General features: G+C 39.6%; 1 protein-coding gene across 1 annotated transcript in view; it reads left to right on the forward strand.

Annotated features, from left to right (window-relative positions):
* LOC124864591 (guanine nucleotide-binding protein subunit alpha-13-like) overlaps window positions 1-24,077 on the forward strand; it is a 33,714-nt gene that overhangs the window by 3,637 nt on the left and 6,000 nt on the right. The window contains exons 2-4 of the mRNA XM_047359428.1: window positions 10,357-10,586; window positions 11,314-11,364; window positions 21,565-21,765. Of these exons, the coding sequence (XP_047215384.1) occupies window positions 10,357-10,586; window positions 11,314-11,364; window positions 21,565-21,765 (482 nt within the window). The remainder of the gene's footprint in view (window positions 1-10,356; window positions 10,587-11,313; window positions 11,365-21,564; window positions 21,766-24,077) is intronic.

The raw sequence follows: 24,077 nt of genomic DNA on the forward strand, positions 1-24,077 counted from the left end.
AAACAAACATCACACATCACCCTCAACAGCTTATGCTCACAGTTAAGCACAGTGGTGGCAGTATCATGCTGTGGGCATAAGGAAGGAAATCTGATCATAGAAGAAGAGATGAGATTGTTTAGATCAAAGCAGGTTAATCTGTTAGTGATTCAGTCACAGTCCAGACCTAAATCAAGCTAAGAATCCAATAGAGCTACCTTACAAAGAAGAATGGGCAAAAGCTTCATATGTACATAGCTGGTAGAGCCATACTTCTGAAGACTTTGAACTGTAACTACAGTGTAACGTGATTCTACAAAGTATTCACTCAGGGGGCTGAATACAAATGCTGAGTTTCGATTTTTATTTGTAAAAAAGTTTGAAAGCCATGTTTAATTTTTCTTCACTTTTTCAATGATATTCTCATAGTGTTGTGTTCGGATCTGCACTGCAGGATGATATCTGACAGCTTTTCCTCGGCTCTGTCTGCGCTGGTGCAATGTTTTTAGTTTTGGGTGAGCGCTCCATAGCCTAATTATGTTTAAGGTGAGGGTACCGTGAAATAAATGCTGATTGTCAGATTTTCATTCCAAATATTTCAATAAGCGGCTGAGTTGTTAACTACTATGCTCATTGACCATCTCTGTCTGTTCCAGTGCTGATTGGATTAACATGGTTATGATGTTTGCCAGACCTACTGGAATTAGGCCATCCCCTGCAATATTACATAATGCAGCCTTATAGAAAATCTTTAACATCTTTCCAACAATATCAGAAGTGTTTGTTTCTCTTATATAATTATGTGATGCATTTCTAACTTATTTTTTAAACTTGAAATGAAATCTCTTGCCCTAATTCTGTCTAATATAATTTAATATAATATAATTAATGGATCAGATGATTAATGTCTGAAGAAACAAGACATGATGGTAATTTAACAATTTATTCATTTAACACTAGTGTGTGAGAGAACCATGCATGGCCACAATAACCTCCTCATGCCGGTCACTAACTTGGTCACACACTGCTGTGGGATGGCATATACTTTATCATGATGAGATAATGAGACCCCGTAGAGCAGAATTCTTGTTACAAAGAATAATTACTTTCATAATAATATTAAACTCAACATTTTCCTGTGATCTTCTTGTTTAATGAGGTTTAGTTTGGTAAAATGACCAAAACAAAACAGAGGAAAAAAGGTGGAGTAAAGCGAACTGACCAGAGGAGCAGAGCCTGCTGGTTGAGGGGAAGAGAGGAGTGTTGAAAGGTAGATTTGGTCCTGTGGTCACGGTGGGAACAAACAGACACTCCCAGCACATCAATGCTTTGTTCCCTCTGCTTTCAGCAGCGGCCTGGAATGTGAGCAGCTCTGGTACCTGCTGCAATCAGAAGCTAGAGAGGAGATAGCAGAACACCAGAGAACTTCTCCACAGACGGGGAGCGTTGGAGATGATCATTTAGGCTGATGCTGCTGACATCATCATGTACAATACAGCAAATACTTAGTCACCTCATTTACATCTTTTTTCTATGTATATAGTACTTAGATTATTGTACTTCATCTTGTCTAGTTTGTATTTATATAAATATTTTTTTTGAGTTTTACAATTTTTGCCAAATGTATCTTTTGAAAGCAATTTAGTCTGTAAATATTTAAATAATTCTGTTCTATATTGTTTGTAATTTTGTTTACGTTTTATTCATCTTTATTTATTATTGTTTCTATTATTTATTCTCCCTAATATAACCTTACTAGAGGTTCACCTTTAACCTGTCCTGCTGCTGAAACCATTTAATTTCCCCCTAGGAGGATGATAAGGTTTATCTTATGTCTATCTTAATAATTGTATGATTGTTATAGAAGTTTATATTCTAATTTACTCGACTATTAAGGGGGTGGATCCCTGCGTGATCGAGCCGGTAGTGTTTTATCAATTTAGTTATTAATTGTTCGAAGAATAACTCTCCGTCTTTCTACCATCTTCTCTGCTTAAGACGCTCTTAGACTCACTAAAAGTCCTCCTCGCTATTCTTAACATGTTCACTTTAGGAGCTCTCTTAAGGCCTAAGATGCTTTGTGAATAACTTTTATCTTACCAAGGGAAAATTCTAAGAAAAATCTCAGAATTGGAGAAATTTCAAGATTTTTCTTAGAATGACGTCACTAGGAGCTACTTTTAGTTATAGGGGTCTTTGTGAATACGGGCCCTGTTGTGCTTATTTTCCAATTTATTTCATTTTCAGGATTCTCCAGATTTATATACTAAACAAGATTATTAACAGGTCAGGTTTCTTCATGCACTAACATGCTGTTATACATATTAGTTATGCAATACAAGAGTACAATAATGAGTGAAAGTCAGTAACAAGCTTCACTAGTGATTAAATCACCTCATTTAAAATCACAATGAGGAGTGTTATACATTTGTAACCTGAAATGTCTTAGTTGTTTAGTTTTCTCATACACCGACTTGCAAAAGTATTTGATACCCATGAACTTTCCCACATTTTGTCACTTCACAGCCTCAAACGTCAATCTGCTTTATTTGGGTTTGATATGACACATCAACACAAGTATAACTGGGAGCTGGAAGGAAAGTGATGGTTTTCTTTGCTATCTCCCATTACTCGGATACCCCTAAATAGTTTCCAGTTAAACAAACCGTCTTCAGAAGTCACCTAATCAGTAAGTAGAGCCCAGCTGTGGGCTAAATTTATTAGAGATGTTCTGTTTCTGGCCTCAGAGGTTCTGTCTTTAGAGAACATTTGAGAGCAAACAGCACCATGAAGACCAAGGAACACAGCAGACAGGTCAGGGAGAACATTGTGAAGAGAAGAGTTAGGTTCTAAAACAATATCCCAAGCTTTGAACATCTCCCAGAGCTCTGTTCAATCTATCATCTGAACATAAAGAGAGGATGGACCAACTGCAGACCTAACAAGACATGAATGAACACCTAAAAGATTTGGCAGATGGCCACTCATACAGACAAGGGTTCTGCTAGATGTTTTTCCTGTTAAAAGGGAGTCATTCCTCTCCCCCGCCAACACATGCTTGCTCATGAGCAGTATGTGAATCAGTGTTTTGATGCAACTGGTTGGGCTTCCTTAGATGGACAACATTTTACAAATAGGCACTATATGCTGAATTTGAATGCATTCTATTATATAGGATAAAGGGTATAGTATCCAATTAGAATGGATGGGATTGAATTTGAATCTGTTGTGTTGACTTGATTATGTAGTTCTGTAAAGAAATTGGGTCTTGTCCAGTGAAATGGCTTGAGATGGCATTTGTTGTTAATTGGGGCTATGTAGATAAAGTGAATTGAACTGAAAAGTATATTCATGTGCTGTGATTTAAGTCCAGACTTAAATCTAATTAGTCTAGTTTGTATTTATAGAAATATTTTTTTTTTGAGTTTTACAATTTTTGCCAAATGTATCTTTTGAAAGCATTTTAGTCTGTAAATATTTAAATAATTCTGTTCTATATTGTTTGTAATTTTGTTTACTTTTTATTCATCTTTATTTATTATTGTTTCTATTATTTATTCTCCCTAATATAACCTTACTAGAGGTTCACCTTTAACCTGTCCTGCTGCTGAAACCATTTAATTTCCCCCTAGGAGGATGATAAGGTTTATCTTATGTCTATCTTAATAATTGTATGATTGTTATAGAAGTTTATGTTCTAATTTACGCGACTATTAAGGGGGTGGATCCCTGCGTGATCGAGCCCGTAGTGTTTTATCAATTTAGTTATTAATTGTTCGAAGAATAACTCTCCGTCTTTCTACCATCTTCTCTGCTTAAGACGCTCTTAGACTCACTAAAAGTCCTCCTCGCTATTCTTAACATGTTCACTTTAGGAGCTCTCTTAAGGCCTAAGATGCTTTGTGAATAACGTTTATTAGTCTACAGGCCCAGATGTTTTGGAACAACTGTATACCAAGTAGTATGAGTTTTTGTTGGTATGTTAGCAATACATTTTTGAACACTTAAATACATGAATAATAAGTAGCTATAATAGATCACTATCTATGTATGTTTTGGAATTGACTGAGAACTGATCATTGTTCTTGAAGGAGTGTCCCATTTCGCAGTGGAATATATAATCCAGGTTCTGAAGAGAGGTGTTACTATCCTGAAACATATATATACAGGTCCTTCTCAAAATATTAGCATATTGTGATAAAGTTCATTATTTTCCATAATGTAATGATGAAAATGTAACATTCATATATTTTAGATTCATTGCACACTAACTGAAATATTTCAGGTCTTTTATTGTCTTAATACAGATGATTTTGGCATACAGCTCATGAAAACCCAAAATTCCTATCTCACAAAATTAGCATATCATTAAAAGGGTCTCTAAACGAGCTATGAACCTAATCATCTGAATCAACGAGTTAACTCTAAACACCTGCAAAAGATTCCTGAGGCCTTTAAAACTCCCAGCCTGGTTCATCACTCAAAACCCCAATCATGGGTAAGACTGCCGACCTGACTGCTGTCCAGAAGGCCACTATTGACACCCTCAAGCAAGAGGGTAAGACACAGAAAGACATTTCTGAACGAATAGGCTGTTCCCAGAGTGCTGTATCAAGGCACCTCAGTGGGAAGTCTGTGGGAAGGAAAAAGTGTGGCAGAAAACGCTGCACAACGAGAAGAGGTGACCGGACCCTGAGGAAGATTGTGGAGAAGGGCCGATTCCAGACCTTGGGGGACCTGCGGAAGCAGTGGACTGAGTCTGGAGTAGAAACATCCAGAGCCACCGTGCACAGGCGTGTGCAGGAAATGGGCTACAGGTGCCACATTCCCCAGGTCAAGCCACTTTTGAACCAGAAACAGCGGCAGAAGCGCCTGACCTGGGCTACAGAGAAGCAGCACTGGACTGTTGCTCAGTGGTCCAAAGTACTTTTTTCGGATGAAAGCAAATTCTGCATGTCATTCAGAAATCAAGGTGCCAGAGTCTGGAGGAAGACTGGGGAGAAGGAAATGCCAGAAGTCCAGTGTCAAGTACCCACAGTCAGTGATGGTCTGGGGTGCCGTGTCAGCTGCTGGTGTTGGTCCACTGTGTTTTATCAAGGGCAGGGTCAATGCAGCTAGCTATCAGGAGATTTTGGAGCACTTCATGCTTCCATCTGCTGAAAAGCTTTATGGAGATGAACATTTCATTTTTCAGCACGACCTGGCACCTGCTCACAGTGCCAAAACCACTGGTAAATGGTTTACTGACCATGGTATCACTGTGCTCAATTGGCCTGCCAACTCTCCTGACCTGAACCCCATAGAGAATCTGTGGGATATTGTGAAGAGAACGTTGAGAGACTCAAGACCCAACACTCTGGATGAGCTAAAGGCCGCTATCGAAGCATCCTGGGCCTCCATAAGACCTCAGCAGTGCCACAGGCTGATTGCCTCCATGCCACGCCGCATTGAAGCAGTCATTTCTGCAAAAGGATTCCCGACCAAGTATTGAGTGCATAACTGTACATGATTATTTGAAGGTTGACGTTTTTTGTATTAAAAACACTTTTCTTTTATTGGTCGGATGAAATATGCTAATTTTGTGAGATAGGAATTTTGGGTTTTCATGAGCTGTATGCCAAAATCATCCGTATTAAGACAATAAAAGATCTGAAATATTTCAGTTAGTGTGCAATGAATCTAAAATATATGAATGTTAAATTTTCATCATGACATTATGGAAAATAATGAACTTTATCACAATATGCTAATTTTTTGAGAAGGACCTGTATATATATTTGAAAAAGTTTTTCAGTTGAAGATAGACAGATCCAATTTACAGAAAAATAGTATTGAGACTGGACAGAAAATTATTGAAAAAACAGCTTAAGACCAAAGAAAACCACCACTAGTGTCAGTGGCACCCTGGTGACGGATAAAACATTCTAATACCAGTGTGACTGAGACACTTTGAGAACAATCACCAGCTGCATGTGCACTTAAATGCACTGCTGCAGTGCCACATGCGAGCAAATGACCTGTTTTGTTTAGGGGTCGGTTCGTCAATAACATGTTATAATCCCGTATGAGACATTGGGTGTAGGCACTTTATCAGATGCAGTATGGTCTCTATGCTGATCCAGGAGGAGTGAATGCTACAAGTCACTGACTTGTAGCAATCTGCTGGGTTTCCTTAAATAGAAAAATGTTTAACCAATTTGAATAATAAACTGAATCTGACTTAAATTTTTTAGTTGGAATTAATTGGAATCTATGTACCTGACTTAAAATGTGTATGATCCGATTGAATTGACTTTGTAAAGTGCCTTGAGACGACGTGTGTTGTGAATTGAAGCTATATAAATAAAACTGAATTGAATTGAATATGAGTTGGGTGGGGGTGGAGGACATATCACCCTGTCTTAATTCATGAGAAACTTTGGGTTAACCATTCTAGCACTTTTATGTCGCTGTACCTGACAGAAAAGAACTTTACTGGCTGTGGGAAAGGACTACAGTACCGGTAGTACTGTCTCTTCTCACTGTGTGTATTGAAGTGTTTGCGCTGACAAACCCATTCCAACAGTTTCCAGTCTGCCAGATAACTTTAAGTGATAGAGATAACTCTGATTGGTTATTCTGTGTATTGTATAATATTTGCAGATAGTCAACATAGTGTTAACCTCTAGGCATGAAGCTTCAAATGCCAGTATAAAATGAGCCACATATTTGTGTTTTTGTTTTCGTACTATTTTGTTCAACAATGATAGATTCATTGAAACTTAAAATCTCACTCACAAAGATGTTTTGGGCAAAATGACGGGAGCTCAAGACGGCACTAAAGTACAACACACCCATATAAGATGTAATGCATTTTAAAACATTAGAGGTCTCTAAACTCTAAGGAACATTAAAACAAGTCAAATAGCATGTTTGGCACTATAACAAATCAATCAGAATATTGGCTCTCACATGTCCAACTACTAAAAATGTTTAATCTGTTTAAACTCACTCACTTTAAATGTAGCGGATTTTAGAGCTGATTTCATGCATGAGACACATCATATTTAAATGCCTTTTTTCCAGCGAGCTCTTGGTGAAACCAATATGGACACATTTTACAAGGGAACATAGTAAGCTCTCACATTTTTACCAAACACATAGGATGTTAAATATTATGGAAGAAGGCCAAGAATTGCATTATTAATGAGGATATACCAGTGTTTTGACACCAACAAAGCAGACACAATCCAGCGCTAGAATACAACATACAATGACTCAAACCTTTAAGGCCCATTGTCAGGAGTATTTAATCACCATGATAAGCTTTCATATAAACTACGTGTCCATTATCAAATGAAAATGGAATAAAATAGCAAAGTAGTTAGATATTCTTTCAGTTGCTCACTTACAACAAAGATTTTAACCAAAATGGACAGTTTGGCTATAGGCCTGTAATTTTCTGCAGGATTGCCCCTCTAAATAACAGTAGAACAAAGGCAGATTTCCAATATGAAGGAATCTCATTTGCATCCAGAGAAAGATAGGAAAGATAAGTACATGGAGGTGCAATAAAACCAGCTGTCTGGTTTAAAGCATATGGCTCCAGGTTGTCTCGGCCAGCAGATTTTCTTATATCCAGATATTTGAGAGCTTTACAGACCACTGAAACTAAAATAATACTAACACTGAAAGACAACTTTAAACATCACAGTGGGTGTGTTACTATCAGAGATATAAATAGAATCATAGTCTAATGGATGTGATGAAATTCTCATTAAAGCACGGAAATGTTTTAACCTTGTTATCAATTTTCCTTTTGTCTCTAATGATGCATGTAGGGAGCTCTGAGCCAATATCACTTCCATCAAGTAATTTAATGGTCATCCAAAATTTGGAAGGGCTATTTAAATATTTTTGAAGTTTTGGAGAAAAAATAATCATTTTCTCCATTTCTTATAGTGTGCATTTGTTACTTTGCTCCATAGAATGTTTCGAGTCTGAGCTAAGTTTTTTTTTGTGTGTGTGTCTTTGGCCCATATCAAATTAATCTGATGAAGTAACTTTGAAAGGTCAATAATAATTCATAAATTGTAAGGGCCTTTAGGGTTGCATGTTTATAAATGACTTTTAGTAAAAAATTTACTTTAGGCAAGAATTACCATGCAGTTTTTACACCTGCAATAAGAAGAGCTTATTGCAGGAAAAGAGATGCAGATTATGAACAAAGCCTGTTCAGGAAAATGTTTCATGTTTCGTTTTACAATAATTTCTGGTTTGGTTTTGAGAGACGTAGTGTTTCTATCTTTAGCACAGACACAGTGGTCACTGATGTCATGGGGAAGCATAGAGACATGTATATTTATGAGGCTGATTTGTCAAAATAAGATCAATTAGGGTCGATTTGAGTGGGCATTTCATAATATTTTGCATTGTTATCGCAATTATGATCTAGTCGCAGACATAAAAGCACAGTTACCGGAAATATTTATGTTTTTTGCGGCACTAGTGGCCTTTAATTTTCAAATTTTTGCGACTGTAAGCTGACAGAAAATGAGTGGAGGGAGGGGGAAGACATGCAGCAAAGGTTGCCTGGGCAATATACATTATTGCCTTTTAATGTTGTTTTTTAATTATTAATTTTTGTCAGTGATAGATTTGCTATGCCATGTTTCAGATAAGACAATAACATCAGCATCCCCAAATATGAAAGAAAATCCTTCTTGGGTAACAAACTAGAATCATTTAAATGCTTGCAACCACGTCCAGTCCTTGCTTTAAAATCAGCTGAAGTATTTAAACAAATGATGGAGTCAGGGACTGTATTAGATTGTACAATAAAAAGCAACAACCCAATTAAAAACCTGCAGTTCAAAAACAGCCAATCACTAAAAGAATCAACATACTTGTTTTGTAGAATTCCGTTACTAGCAAAAGGAACGAGGTCCTCGGAATTAAATGTCGTGACTAAAGATGAGGTTGGCTCATTAACCTCCTGCACAGAGTCCCCCTCACATGAGCCATCACAGGTTACCTGTGGAGGATGTAATCACTGCATGATCCCGCACATGAGGAGAAGGCAGAACAGGACTGAGAGCAGCCACATGGTTTCTATCAAGAATGAGGCAACAGATCAGACTTCATCTTTGTCCAGTGTCAGACGAATAAAAGCAGGATGCAACAAATAGTAACCTGACTTGTTAACATGGAAAGAAATCAGTTGAGCAGTACTGTGAAGCAAAATACCAATAAATCAAGACTTGTCTGATTTCACCACAAAGGTTTCAGAAAAGGTTTTGTCTTGAATTTAGGCCGTTATCAAGATGCGTCTCCTCTCCTTTAGCTCGTGAAGTTCACTCTGCTCCTCAGTGGTGCAGAAACAAAAGGTAGACTGGTTGCTAAAGTCAATAGAAACTGCGTAGAGTAGATCACAGATACTGCAGTGTTCGCTGAGTGCACAGACCATTGGTGTCCACATGACACAATGCAGGTAGTGAAAATAATGGTGGTAATATCATCGCTCATGTGGAAAACACAAACAATAATTTAACAATAAAATGGTCTTTTAACTGACCCAGCTTCATGCAACCATTGTTTTGTCTGTGTTAAAGTATGAAGCTTCTGCTTAATGAGCCTTAATGTGCACATTGCTCATTGCTGCCTTCAAACAAGTGTCTCTTGTACTTGACATGTAAATGGACCGCTGATTCTTGACCCGACATGTTGGGTCTTTTGTGTCGGCCCATCCGTTTGCTGTAGCTGCTGTTGTTTCTGCAATGGTGAGAGGTCTGAATATTCCACACTGGACTGGGGGAAGCTGGAAGCTGAAGAAGCCCTGCAAGGTAGCTTTGAGGCTACAGACTGGGATGCACTGTGCCAGCCACATGGAGAGGACATCAATGACTGAATGTGTTACTGACTATATAAACTTCCGTGTGGATCCCCACCAGAATGGTGAGATGCTACCCAAATAACAAAACCTGGATCACCAGTGGCCTGACGGACCTGTCTAACAAGAAAAAAAGAGGGAATTATTGAGGACCATACAGAAGCCACTTAAAGTCAGCATTTAAAATACAATAGTTTTGGCACACACTGCAAGAAACGCAATCTGTCCTCAAGATGTGTCAAGAACAGGCTGCAAGAACTCCATAACCAGGGCTGCATCCATAATGATGTCATTGTGTTCTTGCAGCCTTGGGATAGAGAATACATTTCCCTGTTACTGTGCAGTATATATAGGCCTTCAGAGATTGAGGGCGGCATTGAGATCACCAACATACCACTTCCAGTGCTTAACTCATCTCAGCATCTGTTCTTTATTTCCACCCTACTGTAAATTTGCTTAGGGGCCACAGTTCCACAGTATATTCCTAAAACATTTTTTCTCTTCTGTAGGTATCCGAGTGTTGGTGGATGCGCGGGAAAAGCTTCACATCCCGTGGGGCGACCCGTCCAATAAGCAGCATGGTGACAACATGATGGCGTTTGATACCCGTGCTGCAATGGCCCATGGTCATGGCATGGTGCAGACCAATGTATTCCAGCACTACCTGCCATCTATCCGGGCACTGTGGGCTGACCAAGGCATCCAGAATGCCTACGATCGGCGCAGGGAGTTCCAGCTGGTGAGTGGGAAACACATTGAGCTGGAACAGCTTTTAATTAAGAAAACATTTTTTATTTTTTTTTGGAACCTTGTGGAGGGGGGGCAGAGCTGTACAGGGTAACGACGGCACCCTGACTGCTATTTGGTACTGGGATCAAATTCTTAGACCCAATGTTAAATGGTAAATGGACTGAATTTATTTAGTGCTTTTCTAGTTATACTGAGCACTGAAAGTGGTTCTACTGAGAACAAATTGGACTAGTCTGATGGAACAGTTCTTCAGTTTATATTTCTCTGTGACTTCAGATTAAGCCTTCTGTGGGTCAATAATTCTCATTTTGATCAAATGATGTTGCATCCTTTTGTTGCTAACACATTATCCATTCCATATCAGTATGGATATCAAGCAGGATATGTTTCTCATCAAAATCTGATGTGTTCTCAAGGTGTTCCTTTAATTTTCTTGAGCGGTATCAAACTGTCCTGAGTCAGACCTGCTCTGTTAGGCTTTTCTGACTTTTTAAATCCTTTATGTAACATTTATATTTATTCTGCTTTCTGTTCCCTACATCCTGGCCCAGACTTTCAGAGCTTTGTTTTTACAGTGAGTTTGTTTTCCCTTTAAGCCAGGCTGGAGGCATGACAAAGTCACATCACCGAAGCCTTCTTTCCTGTAAAGATGAGAGGTTTTTAAAGTTTTGTTTCATTTCGGACTGAACTGTTCTCCTTTCTCTTCCTCTCCTCAGGGCGAGTCAGTCAAGTATTTCCTGGATAATTTAGAAAAGCTCGGACAGTTGGTAAGTCCCACCCACACAACACTAAGAACCCCCCACTCCCACTGAGCAGGATGGCTGATGGAGTAGATGGGTGTGATAAAACTCAACTGCTTTGCTGGAAAGAGAAGTGAAAGTGATGTCTTCCTGTACTTTGTTTCTGTGTGAACCTTGCTACTACTGCTTAGGGACAGGCCTCTGACTTGTGGGCTTACAGATAGAGGAACCATACACTTACTGGTGTGAAAAATGTGTTGACAATCCCATCAGTCAGGAAGTTTTACATAACAGAATAAGAACAACAGATGCAGTCATGCAGAAAGAGATAACGTGCTCTGTGATGGCTTTTAGGACAAATAATTAACAAACCGTGATGGGGAATCTAGAGCCAGCAGATGTTTCCACGTTCCTGTGATCTATCATTTCCTCTGCTGAGAAATGAATAGGAAGTGGTACACCTCCCAGTAGTTATAATAATGGGGACCTGTCTTTGACTTGTATGGACTCTACCTGAGTCTGTTTTATGTGATGTTATCAGGAGGTTATTTGGGCACGCTCGCACCATGTTAAGGAGCATTTATTCCCACTAAGCGTTCTGTCGTCAGAGCGCTGCTAACTAGGCATCAGCAGGTATCGCTATGACAACCCTTGTAGAAAATATTAGGGTTTCACACTAATTACCCAAACAATTAAAACAAAACAGGTCCAACAGGATTTAAAATCTTTGTTTGAAACTGTAAAGCAGCAAGTATTAATATGACTGCTAAAATAACATTGATTGTTACAAGCGGGGGCGTTTTTAAGGTCTCAAAACATTGGGGGCTTTAGCCCAATTCCAAAATATTTAGATTTCAATAAGACAATTTATAGGTAATTTAAAATTAAAATAATATAGGACATATTGTACCAGTTCTCTGTCTCGGCTGGTTTTAGACTGAAAACCCAAAACCCATTTTGCTGCCGGTCGTGGCAGATGGCCGCTCACACTGAGCCTGGTTCTGCTGGAGGTTTCTTTCTGTTAAAAGGGAGTTTTTCCTCTCCACTGTCGCTACATGCATGCTCAGTATGAGGGATTGCTGCAAAGTCAACACCAGTGACTGTCCACTGTCTCTACATGCTCATCCAGGAGGAGTGAATGCTGCAAGTCACTGACTGGATGCAATCTGCTGGGTTTCCTTAGATAGAAAAACTTTTTATCCAATTTGAATAAATAACTGAATCTGACTGAACTGTTCAATGATTAGGATTAATTAGAATGTATGAACCTGACTGTTGTGAAGAACCTTGAGACGACATGTGCTGTGAATTGGTGCTATATAAATAAACTGAATTGAATTGAATTGAATTGAATTTAATTTAATTGAAAAAAATAATGACGCATTTTGAGGTATTTCAAAAAGAACTTAATCTGAATTTTTCCTGACAAAGTTTTTCTTGAACCCAGATGTTTACTATGGACCAGATAAATATACTTCTTTTGTCATCTATATAAATTACCTTTTTAGACTTTACATTCTCATCAGTGTTCCACTCATGAGGCTCCATTGTCTTTATTCTTTTATTTCAAAAAAGGAAAGTGGTATAAAGTTAATTTTCCTCAATCTTAGTCAAATGGTAAAATCCTAAAACACACTTATTTTATTATGCCAAGAGCTTTTGAAACATTTTATTAAAATTGTTCCTTCTTTTATGAACCTGTTCTCTTTTATCACCATCTTTTCAGCCCTTCATTCCACTTCTAAAGAAATCTGGCTGCCAAAAATAATAAAAGAAACATTTTCCAACACAGTCTTTTGTTCTGCACTGAGCATGTGAGACATTAGTGCAGTTCTTACTATCAAACACTTTGAGAGGAAAGGGTGTTAAGTTGTGTTGTTTAAAATATAGCATAGAGCCTCATCCTGGACCTTATCAGTACTAATATTACAGTTATTAATAACTGTATACATATGGTATGTATGTCTCACCTTCAGTAAAACTGTATCCTTGTTTAATTAGTTTAGTCTATATAATATTACATGTGTAATTCAGAAAAATAAAATAGTTAACAAATCAATGGTCCACCTGTGATTAATTGATATGATTTATTTCTTAATTATACTGTATCTTTAGACCCAGAGCTGTATGTTTAGAATCAGCACATAATATATGAAAGAGAAGAGGGAGGCTTTGTACTTTCTACTACGTCTTACTGACAGGAGGAGATCATTTCCTGGTTTATTGAGCACCACTTTTTTCTGTCTACATGTAGAACTAGACTATAAGACCGGTTGCAGCAATGTGATGATCTCAAGGACCTTGTAATGTGTTCAGCTCCGTTAGGGTTAAATGCTTTTATTTTGACTGAAGTAAAGGACCAGATATTTTCACATTATGATGCAAATCCAGCTAGAAGCTCACAGAGAAGGTTGCTGCTGTTTTCTATCACAGATCATTTACCTTCACCTGTAGCTCAGGTGAAAGTCCCTCATCATGACCCTGAAGATGCTCATTAGAGTGAACCTCCACCTCATGTCTTGCTGGGTGAATCAGTGATTAGCTGTAACTTACAATTAACCCATTCCGAGTCAGCATTCAGGTTTTACCGCTATCTTCGCCTGGATTATACCGCTCTGCTTCCGCCTGTTCCTGAACACACATGCACCAGGCTCTCCCGCTCTCCGGTTGGCTACATGGTTGCTTTGCAATGATCCCTGTTCGAGGCGCTCAGTGTAACTTTTCACGTAATGAAGGAGGCAGGTCGACCTGGAATAAACTGCTGTTCCGTCTTGGGCTGTGCGCATAGTTGCACGTTCGTGGTGCCGCGAGTGCGCAAATAGCTATTTTTTGTCTTCTCCTTTTAACTCATTGTCAGGTTAGGTGGAGCAGGACATGATTATATGGAACACAATTGAAAAAATCGGATTGTTTTTAGATAAAAATGTGAAGTCCAATACCATTTTGTGGCTGCATCTTTTTAAAACTTCTAAATTTCTTCTATCAAGAAGTCCGGGGCTATTCAGAAAACATCCGGGGCTTCCGCCCCGGAAGCCCAGGTCTAGCTACGCGCCTGGTTACAAGTATAATAATGTGAATGTTGATCGTCCTTTAAGGCACATTTCCACTGATAAGGAAGAAACCCTTTTCAGTCATATATGTTAAAATGACCTGAGGCTTATATTGTCTGCTAACTTGAGCAGTAATAGATTTGACATGTCTGTTTACAGCCATTGTGAGAAAAGAGGGGGGAATATTTTGGGGTTTAGACAGTTTATGGTGCAAGAAATTTGTGAGATAAACACCCATCTTGTGAAGGGCTGCTGCTGCTGCTTTGTGTGCCTAATGCACTTTGGGACACATCTCCTGGGCTTTACATGTAAAATATCCGTAATTGCTAGAACCTTCATCTGACTCTGGAAGACTAGGATTTAATCCTGACCTGAGCTGTCTTTCCTCTCACCTCTAAATAGAACATCGAGGTCATCATCAATGAAATCCCTGTAGAATTTGTCAGTTAGACCTCTCCATGGACTTAGTGGTGACTCTGTGGAGGGCAAAGTTTGCAGAAGTACGACAGCAGCTGGAATCCCCAGCAGGGTGTGATCGTGGCGCTTCCATGTTCACCTGCTGGTCATCACTACCAGACAAGTGCAAGAACATGGCACAAGACTTATTGACAGTATGGCTCTATGTCTGTGTGAGTAGATCTTCTCACATGAAGAGTGCCTAGCACCTCCCATTGTGGTCTGACTGCTGGACACCCAGAGACCTGTGTGCTCCTTAATGTTGCCAAGTTTGGTCCGCAGAGACCAGAATTGGCCAATACAGAGCTGGGGCAGGGATCTCATTAACAGGTATGTCCCTGCATTATCTTCATGTTGGCCCAGTTTATTTTTTCTCATCATTGTTGTGAAGAGAGCATCAATACTATTTGTATTTTCTGGCCTATTGTTCCTTTGCTATTATGGTGGTCTAAAGTGTTTTTTTTTATATATCTGATGTGCACTTTGCCAACATCTGTCAATAAATATAGTTCTATAAAGTTGTTGACTAAAGTGTATAAATGTTAATATTCAGTCTTATTAAATGTATTGTTAATGCAAAGGTTGATTTGGCGCATTGACTTCTGAGAAAAAGTTTAGATGGCACTTATAATCAGAAAGGTTGCTGACCCTGGATATATATATATTATATACTGTAAATATTTCCCTACCCTTTCTACACCGTTAAAAAACAACCACACTGCTGGCATTTCTTCTCTGCCTTAAACATCCCACAATCCTACGTTGCATCACTATCACATTCCTAAACAAATACCACATGGCCAACCCACTCCTCCTCCTAAAACACACACACACACTCAAACGACAACAAGATAGAAATAAACATTAGTTGTTAATATTGGCCCAGCTTTATATATCAGACTGATATCGATATGCTAAATTATGACTCATGTCAGCCAAATCTGATTTTATTGCTGATATATGGTGCATCTCTAGTGGAAACACACCTAGAGTTTCCACATCCAGATGCTTCATATTTTTTGAACCCAGAAAACTCTTTCTAACAGTTAAATTTGTTTTTGTTGTAAGCAAGGGAAAAATTGGAGCAGTCATCTTTCAACCTGCTGACCAGCAGTGCTCAACACCAGGTGGGGGGCATGCTTCAAACAGTAAGATAGGACATTCTTGAGATTTTGAACCTGTACCTTTTTTTAAAACCTTGGTCATAGCTTGCTGGCAGTCCAGTAAACCGTCGGTGATATTTCAGCCTTGGATGTACTAATTACCTGTTACCATAACGATTAGTTGCCTCCTTTCGGTTTCTTTTGAGCTTTATTTTCTTTCCCAGCTGTAGTAGTGTCCTGGGGCTTTTCTCTTGAATAGGAACCTGCCTGAGTTTCTGACACCATGTAGCCCAAAGAACAGATATCTGCAGTGTGTTTTTTTTCATTACTCGGAGTAAAGGGAACATCCTTTGGCGAAAGATCAGATTTATTTTTTTGTATTTTCTCGGATTAAAAAGCCATGAAGGAAATGTATATATCCCATGAAACCCTGTTCCTCCGCATCAGACGTACAGTGCTGAGCTAAATCAATCCCCCAAAATGGCAGACAGACAACATAGTTAAGCTTCTGAGGTAGTGGTGGTATTTACAGCATGATCCTGACCTCTGTCCTTTACGACTACAAATCTAACAGAAAGGGGCTGGGAGTGATTATTGTCCTTTGTTGTTTATTGTAAGACTGAATGAAAAGACGAATGAATTTACTCGATAACCGTTAGCCAGCCAGTTAAGAGCAGAGCACTGTTCTGGGTCTCCATGCTATTCCCTGCTCTGTCCCTTTCTCCTTGATGTTCGATTCAAGAGTAACATGATGGATTGCTTGTGTCTGATAGAGAAGATGTAGCATGTTTATCTGATTATCATAGATTTGCAAGCAAAATAAAAATCTATGATTTATGGATGGTAACTAAAAATCCCAACCCCTTCATACATCTCACTGGGCTACCAACATAGGCCTCCCTGCAATGTTATCTCTCATATCTGGTAGGGAGGAGTTTTCACATTCAGGTTAAAAATGCAGTTCTAGATGAGATAAAAATGTGTTTTTATGTTCCTTTGTCCAAATGTAACAATATTTTAGAAGAGTGTTCATTAGATATGATCTTCAACACGTTCAGTTCCAAAACATAGCAGGCATTTAGCTGCTCAGTTAAAAAATAAGTACATTTGAATGGCAAACATCTGCAAAGCCAAATCATAACTCATAATCTAAGAAATAAAAATCCCTCTGACCAATAATCAGACCACACAGATGCTAAATAGACCCCACAATTACCTGCCAAACACAAACTAAATGAAAACAGTTGATGCAGTATGATGGCGCATATATGAGCCAAGCACCAAAACATCAAACATGTTAAGTAACTGAAAGAGCTGCCTTTTAAACACATGAAGTGTTTGAGAAAGCATTCTTTGTTGGCTACTGTTTGTGTACACTGCAGCATAGAAATGAGAATAAAAGCTGTTTTAAAAAAACCTCCCAAACACAAAACCACTAAACCAACAGCTGACACAGTAATAGCCTACATCACAGATACAAGCCGAACAGAGACACAGGGCAGTGTCCAGAGAAGAGATACTCGAACAGCAGCCTATCAACACGCTACGTTTTGTTACAGAGAGTAGTACTTTTAAATTATATACTGTACTAATGGGAAAGAGGACTTTGATCAATGATCAGTATTAAACCAACTTGATAATGAAAATAAGCAGCAGAAAGAATCAGAGAGATCAGAAAGAAAGCCGTTTAACAGCTGAGCAAATCACTTGGAACCAAATTACTCACCCTTTGATGATGGCAGTGATAATAAGGTCCATCATCCTTTTATCAGTTTATCAGCGAAACCACAGCATCCATTAAACCTGAGCAGTTTGAATGACCTAACATCTTCTTCAGTTTGACTTTGTGCTAATGCATTTGTGGCCGATGCATTCATAGGCATTGAGAGCTTTCAGCGAATTGGATCCAGGTGAGCAGAAGTTGCAGTCGAATTTTATACTGGAGTACTGGTGATATTGTCACATGTGGCACAAAGGCAATATATAGCCTAAGCCTCTACACAACAAGGCTCCTTAAACTACATTACATTTCTTTGTCTGACCTCAGTAACTACAGACCAATGGAACGATCTAATGATCACAGTGTGGCTGAGGGAGGTTCCAACATTTAATTCATTTTTTTTTAGACCTTTTTTTAAGATGTGGGAAAGCTGGTGGAGCAGCATCAGGTTTATAATTTGTGGTTTGTACTCCCTTCACTTGTTTAGAATGAGCTTTATGGATTGTTGTTGATTCCATTAAATGGTTAACAAAGCAGGCTGAACAAACCGCATGGACGTTTAAGGAATTTCAGCTGATATTTGGATTCCATTTTTAAAAAATAAGACAGAAACAAGTGCTGATAACGATCAGTTATTAAATAGGTAGCACTGGTTTGTTTCCTCTATGAAGAGTAACGTTGAAGCTTTTCTGTGTTGCCCACTGATTTAGAGCTGGTTAGATCAGAATTGAGTTATATGAACCAGGCCAGTGGGGTGTGTACGAGTGTGAGTGGGTGCTGGTGGGGAGGTGCTGGTTATTCCAGCATTGTGGCTGTTAGGAATAACCTTAATTATTATGCTCAGAGCTGTTAATCCCATCTATACTATAGTAAAATAAAATATAAGTTCTATTGTTTCCCTTTTGTTACAATAGGATAAGAATGCTCATAAACATACAGTACAAGGATAAATGGCCCAAGGGTTGTTATGAATGACCTGAAGCTGGGGCACTGGGTTTGATAGTAGAGCAGCTGGTATAACTGGGTTGATTAGAAACCTACAGCACAATTAGATTAAATATGGACACCCGCTACTACACAATCTAACAGATAGACACCACAATGGTGACACATAGTCTACTGATAATCACTGAGGGAGGGAACATCCATTGCATTAGATTGCCAGATATAAAACTACATGTGACCTTCTATCGAGGCTCTTCGTCATCCTCTAACAGACGGTGACGGTCCGAGACGGGAGCCTCAGCACTGATCTCTGTAATCATTCCTCTGCCTAATTTAGATTAAAAAGAGCTAAAAGTTAGAAACTGTATTAGAGTCGTTCATTTAAGAGTCTTTAGATAGAGTGGTGACTGTTTCCGGGGTCCAAGGACCGGTGGAGCTCCAAGGCGTCTGACCGCCAGCAGGGTGCGGTAGCTTTGGACACCTGCTGAGGTTGGTATAGCCTTCCTGTTATCTATAGAAATCTCACTCTCTGCAGCAGCAGACATGCCTGTTTAACAGCATTTCCTTTCTAGTAGCTTCTTACACCTCTGTGATCGTTCTTCATGAGAGGGCATTCTTGGGAAAGTAGAAACAAAGAAAAGGCACCAGTCTGTAAGTCTTCAGTCCTCATTAACAACCTGATTTTTCAGTTTGATTACCAGTCAAGCTGTAAGGACTTAGTCTGGGCCAAACTGGATCACCAACAGGACAACGGTCCCAAACACAGCAGCAAATCTAAACAAAAAGAATCAAGGTGCTAAAATGGCCCAGGCAAAGTCTAAAGTGATCTGATGGGACCATCAGAGGACTGTGCAGAAACGTCAGTGACAATTCCTCCACAATGTAAGAGAGTCAGAACAAGAGCAGTTTGTTTCTGTAATGGGTGTAGCACACAGGTATAAACGGTCACCATGTTGAGGCCACAGCTCATACACACTGTTACTGTGGGACTACATTCTGCATTTGACCTGATCATTTTATAATCGCATAAACAACTTTGTGTGTTTAATGACAGAGCAGATGCAAATTGTAATTTTAAAATATAATTCTAATTGTGTGAAGGTTATGAATTATTGCTTTTATTACCCTTTCATCATGATGCCTCTGCATTCAGAAGTTGAAGAGAAGCAGTACACACCAAAACATGACATTTGTAACCTAACCTCCTGGAGTCATGCAAACCCACAACATATTAAACTTCATCAAGTGCTTTTATGCTGTCTGCTGCAGCTAGGAGGCATCTTCTATCTACTGACCTTCTCCCACTGTTTGATTCCTATAACACATCAATCCACTCCTGATCCACCTTTTAAACCCCCCGGGAACCTACTCTTGACACAGAAATATAATAGAATTATCCTTTATTGTGCTATTATGGGGAACGTCGGGTGTTCGAGCAGCAAAGGGATGGGCAAATGGACACATGCAGATACCCACAGAGGTAAAAAACATAAAATAATAAAAATAAGAACAAGAGACCACACAGTTAGGGAAAAAATTGCAGCATAAGTAAAAAATACTGTATATTTATTAAGTAGTAGTTCATGGAGCAGTGTAGAGTGAACAGGAGCGTTACCAGCACAGCTCCCTGCAGGGCCCCTGTGAAGCAGACTAGCTTGTCAGAGACACAGCCCCCGTGTCCTCACATGCTGCAGGTGGCCAGTGAGGTCCCAGTATCCACTGGAACAGATAGTGGTCCACTTCTGATAGCTCCAGCTTGTCCCCCAGAAGCCTAGGCTGGATGGTATTAAAAGCACTGGAGAATTCACGTGTCAGTCAGCATATTTAAACTGCTCTTTCTGTAGCCTCTCTGAAGCTGGGTTAGCACTGCCAATTCATTCACTTTGTTGACAAGTGATCTCACATTTCCCATGATGATGGACGTAATGAAGGGCCCAATGACAGTAAAGGTCCAGCCTCTCTTCCTATCAGCAAAGCAGAGCTAACGAGAGCCAATAGCTGGTCCCTAATGTAAACAGGAAGTATAGCCTCTTATGCAGTCCCCGAACACAAATGCTGTCAAATAAGAAAAAACAAAGTTTTCCACAAAACAGTCTGCTCCATAATGCCTGCAACATGGTGAACAAACAGGAACATATAAAGATAGATTTAATAAAAAAAACTCTGGAAAGAGTGGGAGCTGTCTGGTTGACGTGGCGCCGGCAGTTTATTGTTTACCATCTCTTTGCAAATGCTGCTGCTGTGTGTAGGGACCCACTGAGATCTAAAGTGGACTACTCCATCCTGGTGCTGGTACTGATCGTTGTCAGTGTTTGCACTGTTTAAGACTAGTTTTTTTTTTCCAGACAGATCTTTGTAGACACTGTGAGCCCCTCCAACTGTAGGAATAATGCGGAGAGCGATTTCCATTGTGTTCCGGTCCAACTTACGGAGAACTAGCTGAACGATACTCTTTCTCTGCTCCCGCCTCTCATTTGTTTGTGCTGTGGAATGTCAGGAATGCAGAGCGTCAATTGGGAATGTCCCCAAAGCAGCAGCAGCAGTGTGCATGCTGATTTGGTCTAACTAGCAATGCTCTTCATCGGATGGGTTGTGGTCCTTTAGAAGGTCTTTGTTCAGACGATGTTATGTCTGAGCAGGGTTCATTCTGTATGTGGGCAGCACAGACAAGAGAGAGATAAGATCAGTGCTCATTTTCAGGCCGTCTCTGGGGGATGAATTAGAAAGACCTCTGATCTGATGTAGAACAGAGTGCAGATTGAGTACTGTTACTGACTGCTTTGGACCAAATGCTGCAGACATTTAATGATCAGTAGAATTAATGGCTCGAGTGGAATGTGTATTTAGCTGCTTGTTATAGTTTTACAGCTGATCATCATCAATCCAACAATAAAAACAACATCATTCATTATTTATATCCATCTCAGGTCTAAGTGCACTAATCTTCTTACAGGAGTACCTCCCCAGCCAACAGGACATCCTACTGGCCAGAAAACCCACCAAGGGTATCCACGAGTACAACTTTGAGATTAAGAATGTGCCCTTCAAAATGGTGGACGTCGGCGGCCAGCGCTCTGAGAGGCGACGCTGGTTCGAATGCTTTGACTCGGTCACTTCAATCCTCTTTCTCGTCTCTTCTTCTGAATATGATCAGGTAAGTGTCTTATTTCAATCAAGTTGAAGGCAGGGTATGGAACATTTTAAGTAAGTGCTTGTCATGTTATTTCACAGAATGAGCCAAAACTCAAGTTTTTTTAACGTCTCAGTTTAGTGTCACCTAGTATGATTTTAAGGGTCTGTTTGGATGTCTCAATAATGGCATGAATATAGTTTAATCACAGTTGCTGTAATTCATGAAGAGGGGTGATTACTTTTTCACATAGTGCCAGACTGGTTTGGATAACCTTTTACCTGAATAAATGAAATCTGAATTTGAAAACTGCTTTTGTATTTGTCAGAGGTGTGAACTGAGTCATGTGACTCAGAATTGATTCAATGACTTTAGACTCAACTTGATAAAACCACATAAGACTTGGGACCTGAACTTTTTCACTTAAAAAGACTTTAGCTCTTTAAGCAAACAGAAGGTGTGTTTCAACAGAACTTTACCAGGTGTGTCCTCCTCCTGTTGCTGCAACTAGCTTGCTGTTTTTTACCTGCTTTTCTCCTGCGTCCTAAGATGAGAACGGAGTCTCTGACCGTCCTGTCATCCATCTATCGGGGAGACGTATGCAAAGTGGGAAAAAAGGCAACATGTTGGCTACTATTAAGCACAGCTCTGCATAATAATGTTATGGCACCTTCAGTAAGATTTTGAATGCAGACAGAACCCAGTTTTCCTGGGTCAGTCCTTAATTACAAGCCTGGAGACAGCTGTCAGCGCCTGTATCTATATTAGGTACGGGATGCCAGAACCTTTGGGGCATGGTGTTGGGTGATGGACCCAAGGCAAAGTTCTCCAAGATACAAGAACCCTTGATGTCTTCCCTGAAGTCATAATGGAAGTGATTTTTCTCAATACTACAGGTCCTTCTCAAAAAATTAGCATATTGTGATAAAGTTCATTATTTTCCATAATGTCATGATGAAAATTTAACATTCCTATATTTTAGATTCATTGCACACTAACTGAAATATTTCAGGTCTTTTATTGTCTTAATACGGATGATTTTGGCATACAGCTCATGAAAACCCGAAATTCCTATCTCACAAAATTAGCATATCATTAAAAGGGTCTCTAAACGAGCTATGAACCTAATCATCTGAATCAACGAGTTAACTCTAAACACCTGCAAAAGATTCCTGAGGCCTTTAAAACTCCCAGCCTGGTTCATCACTCAAAACCCCAATCATGGGTAAGACTGCCGACCTGACTGCTGTCCAGAAGGCCACTATTGACACCCTCAAGCAAGAGGGTAAGACACAGAAAGACATTTCTGAACGAATAGGCTGTTCCCAGAGTGCTGTATCAAGGCACCTCAGTGGGAAGTCTGTGGGAAGGAAAAAGTGTGGCAGAAAACGCTGCACAACGAGAAGAGGTGACCGGAACCTGAGGAAGATTGTGGAGAAGGGCCGATTCCAGACCTTGGGGGACCTGCGGAAGCAGTGGACTGAGTCTGGAGTAGAAACATCCAGAGCCACCGTGCACAGGCGTGTGCAGGAAATGGGCTACAGGTGCCGCATTCCCCAGGTCAAGCCACTTTTGAACCAGAAACAGCGGCAGAAGCGCCTGACCTGAACCCCATAGAGAATCTGTGGGATATTGTGAAGAGAACGTTGAGAGACTCAAGACCCAACACTCTGGATGAGCTAAAGGCCGCTATCGAAGCATCCTGGGCCTCCATAAGACCTCAGCAGTGCCACAGGCTGATTGCCTCCATGCCACGCCGCATTGAAGCAGTCATTTCTGCAAAAGGATTCCCGACCAAGTATTGAGTGCATAACTGTACATGATTATTTGAAGGTTGACGTTTTTTGTATTAAAAACACTTTTCTTTTATTGGTCGGATGAAATATGCTAATTTTGTGAGATAGGAATTTTGGGTTTTCATGAGCTGTATGCCAAAATCATCCGTATTAAGACAATAAAAGACCTGAAATATTTCAGTTAGTGTGCAATGAATCTAAAATATATGAATGTTAAATTTTCATCATGACATTATGGAAAATAATGAACTTTATCACAATATGCTAATATTTTGAGAAGGACCTGTATGTTCAATATACCCGCCTCTCCATCATGTCCAACAGGTGGGTCGCCCACAGAAAATGAGTTGTCAGCTTGTGGTTCTGATTAGTTTCAAAGGACGGATTAATCACATCTAAACTGGGGGCGGTAATTAAACGGAACCCTTCCTTACATAATTTGATTGGGATTGGGTCTAACATACAAGTTGAAGGTTTAGATGAATGTAATGTTTTGAGAAAGCTGAACTGGATCAGAACTGTCCAAACACAGATCAGGTT

Source organism: Girardinichthys multiradiatus, chromosome Y (genome assembly GCF_021462225.1).
Source record: "Girardinichthys multiradiatus isolate DD_20200921_A chromosome Y, DD_fGirMul_XY1, whole genome shotgun sequence".
Taxonomy (NCBI): Eukaryota; Metazoa; Chordata; class Actinopteri; order Cyprinodontiformes; family Goodeidae; genus Girardinichthys; species Girardinichthys multiradiatus.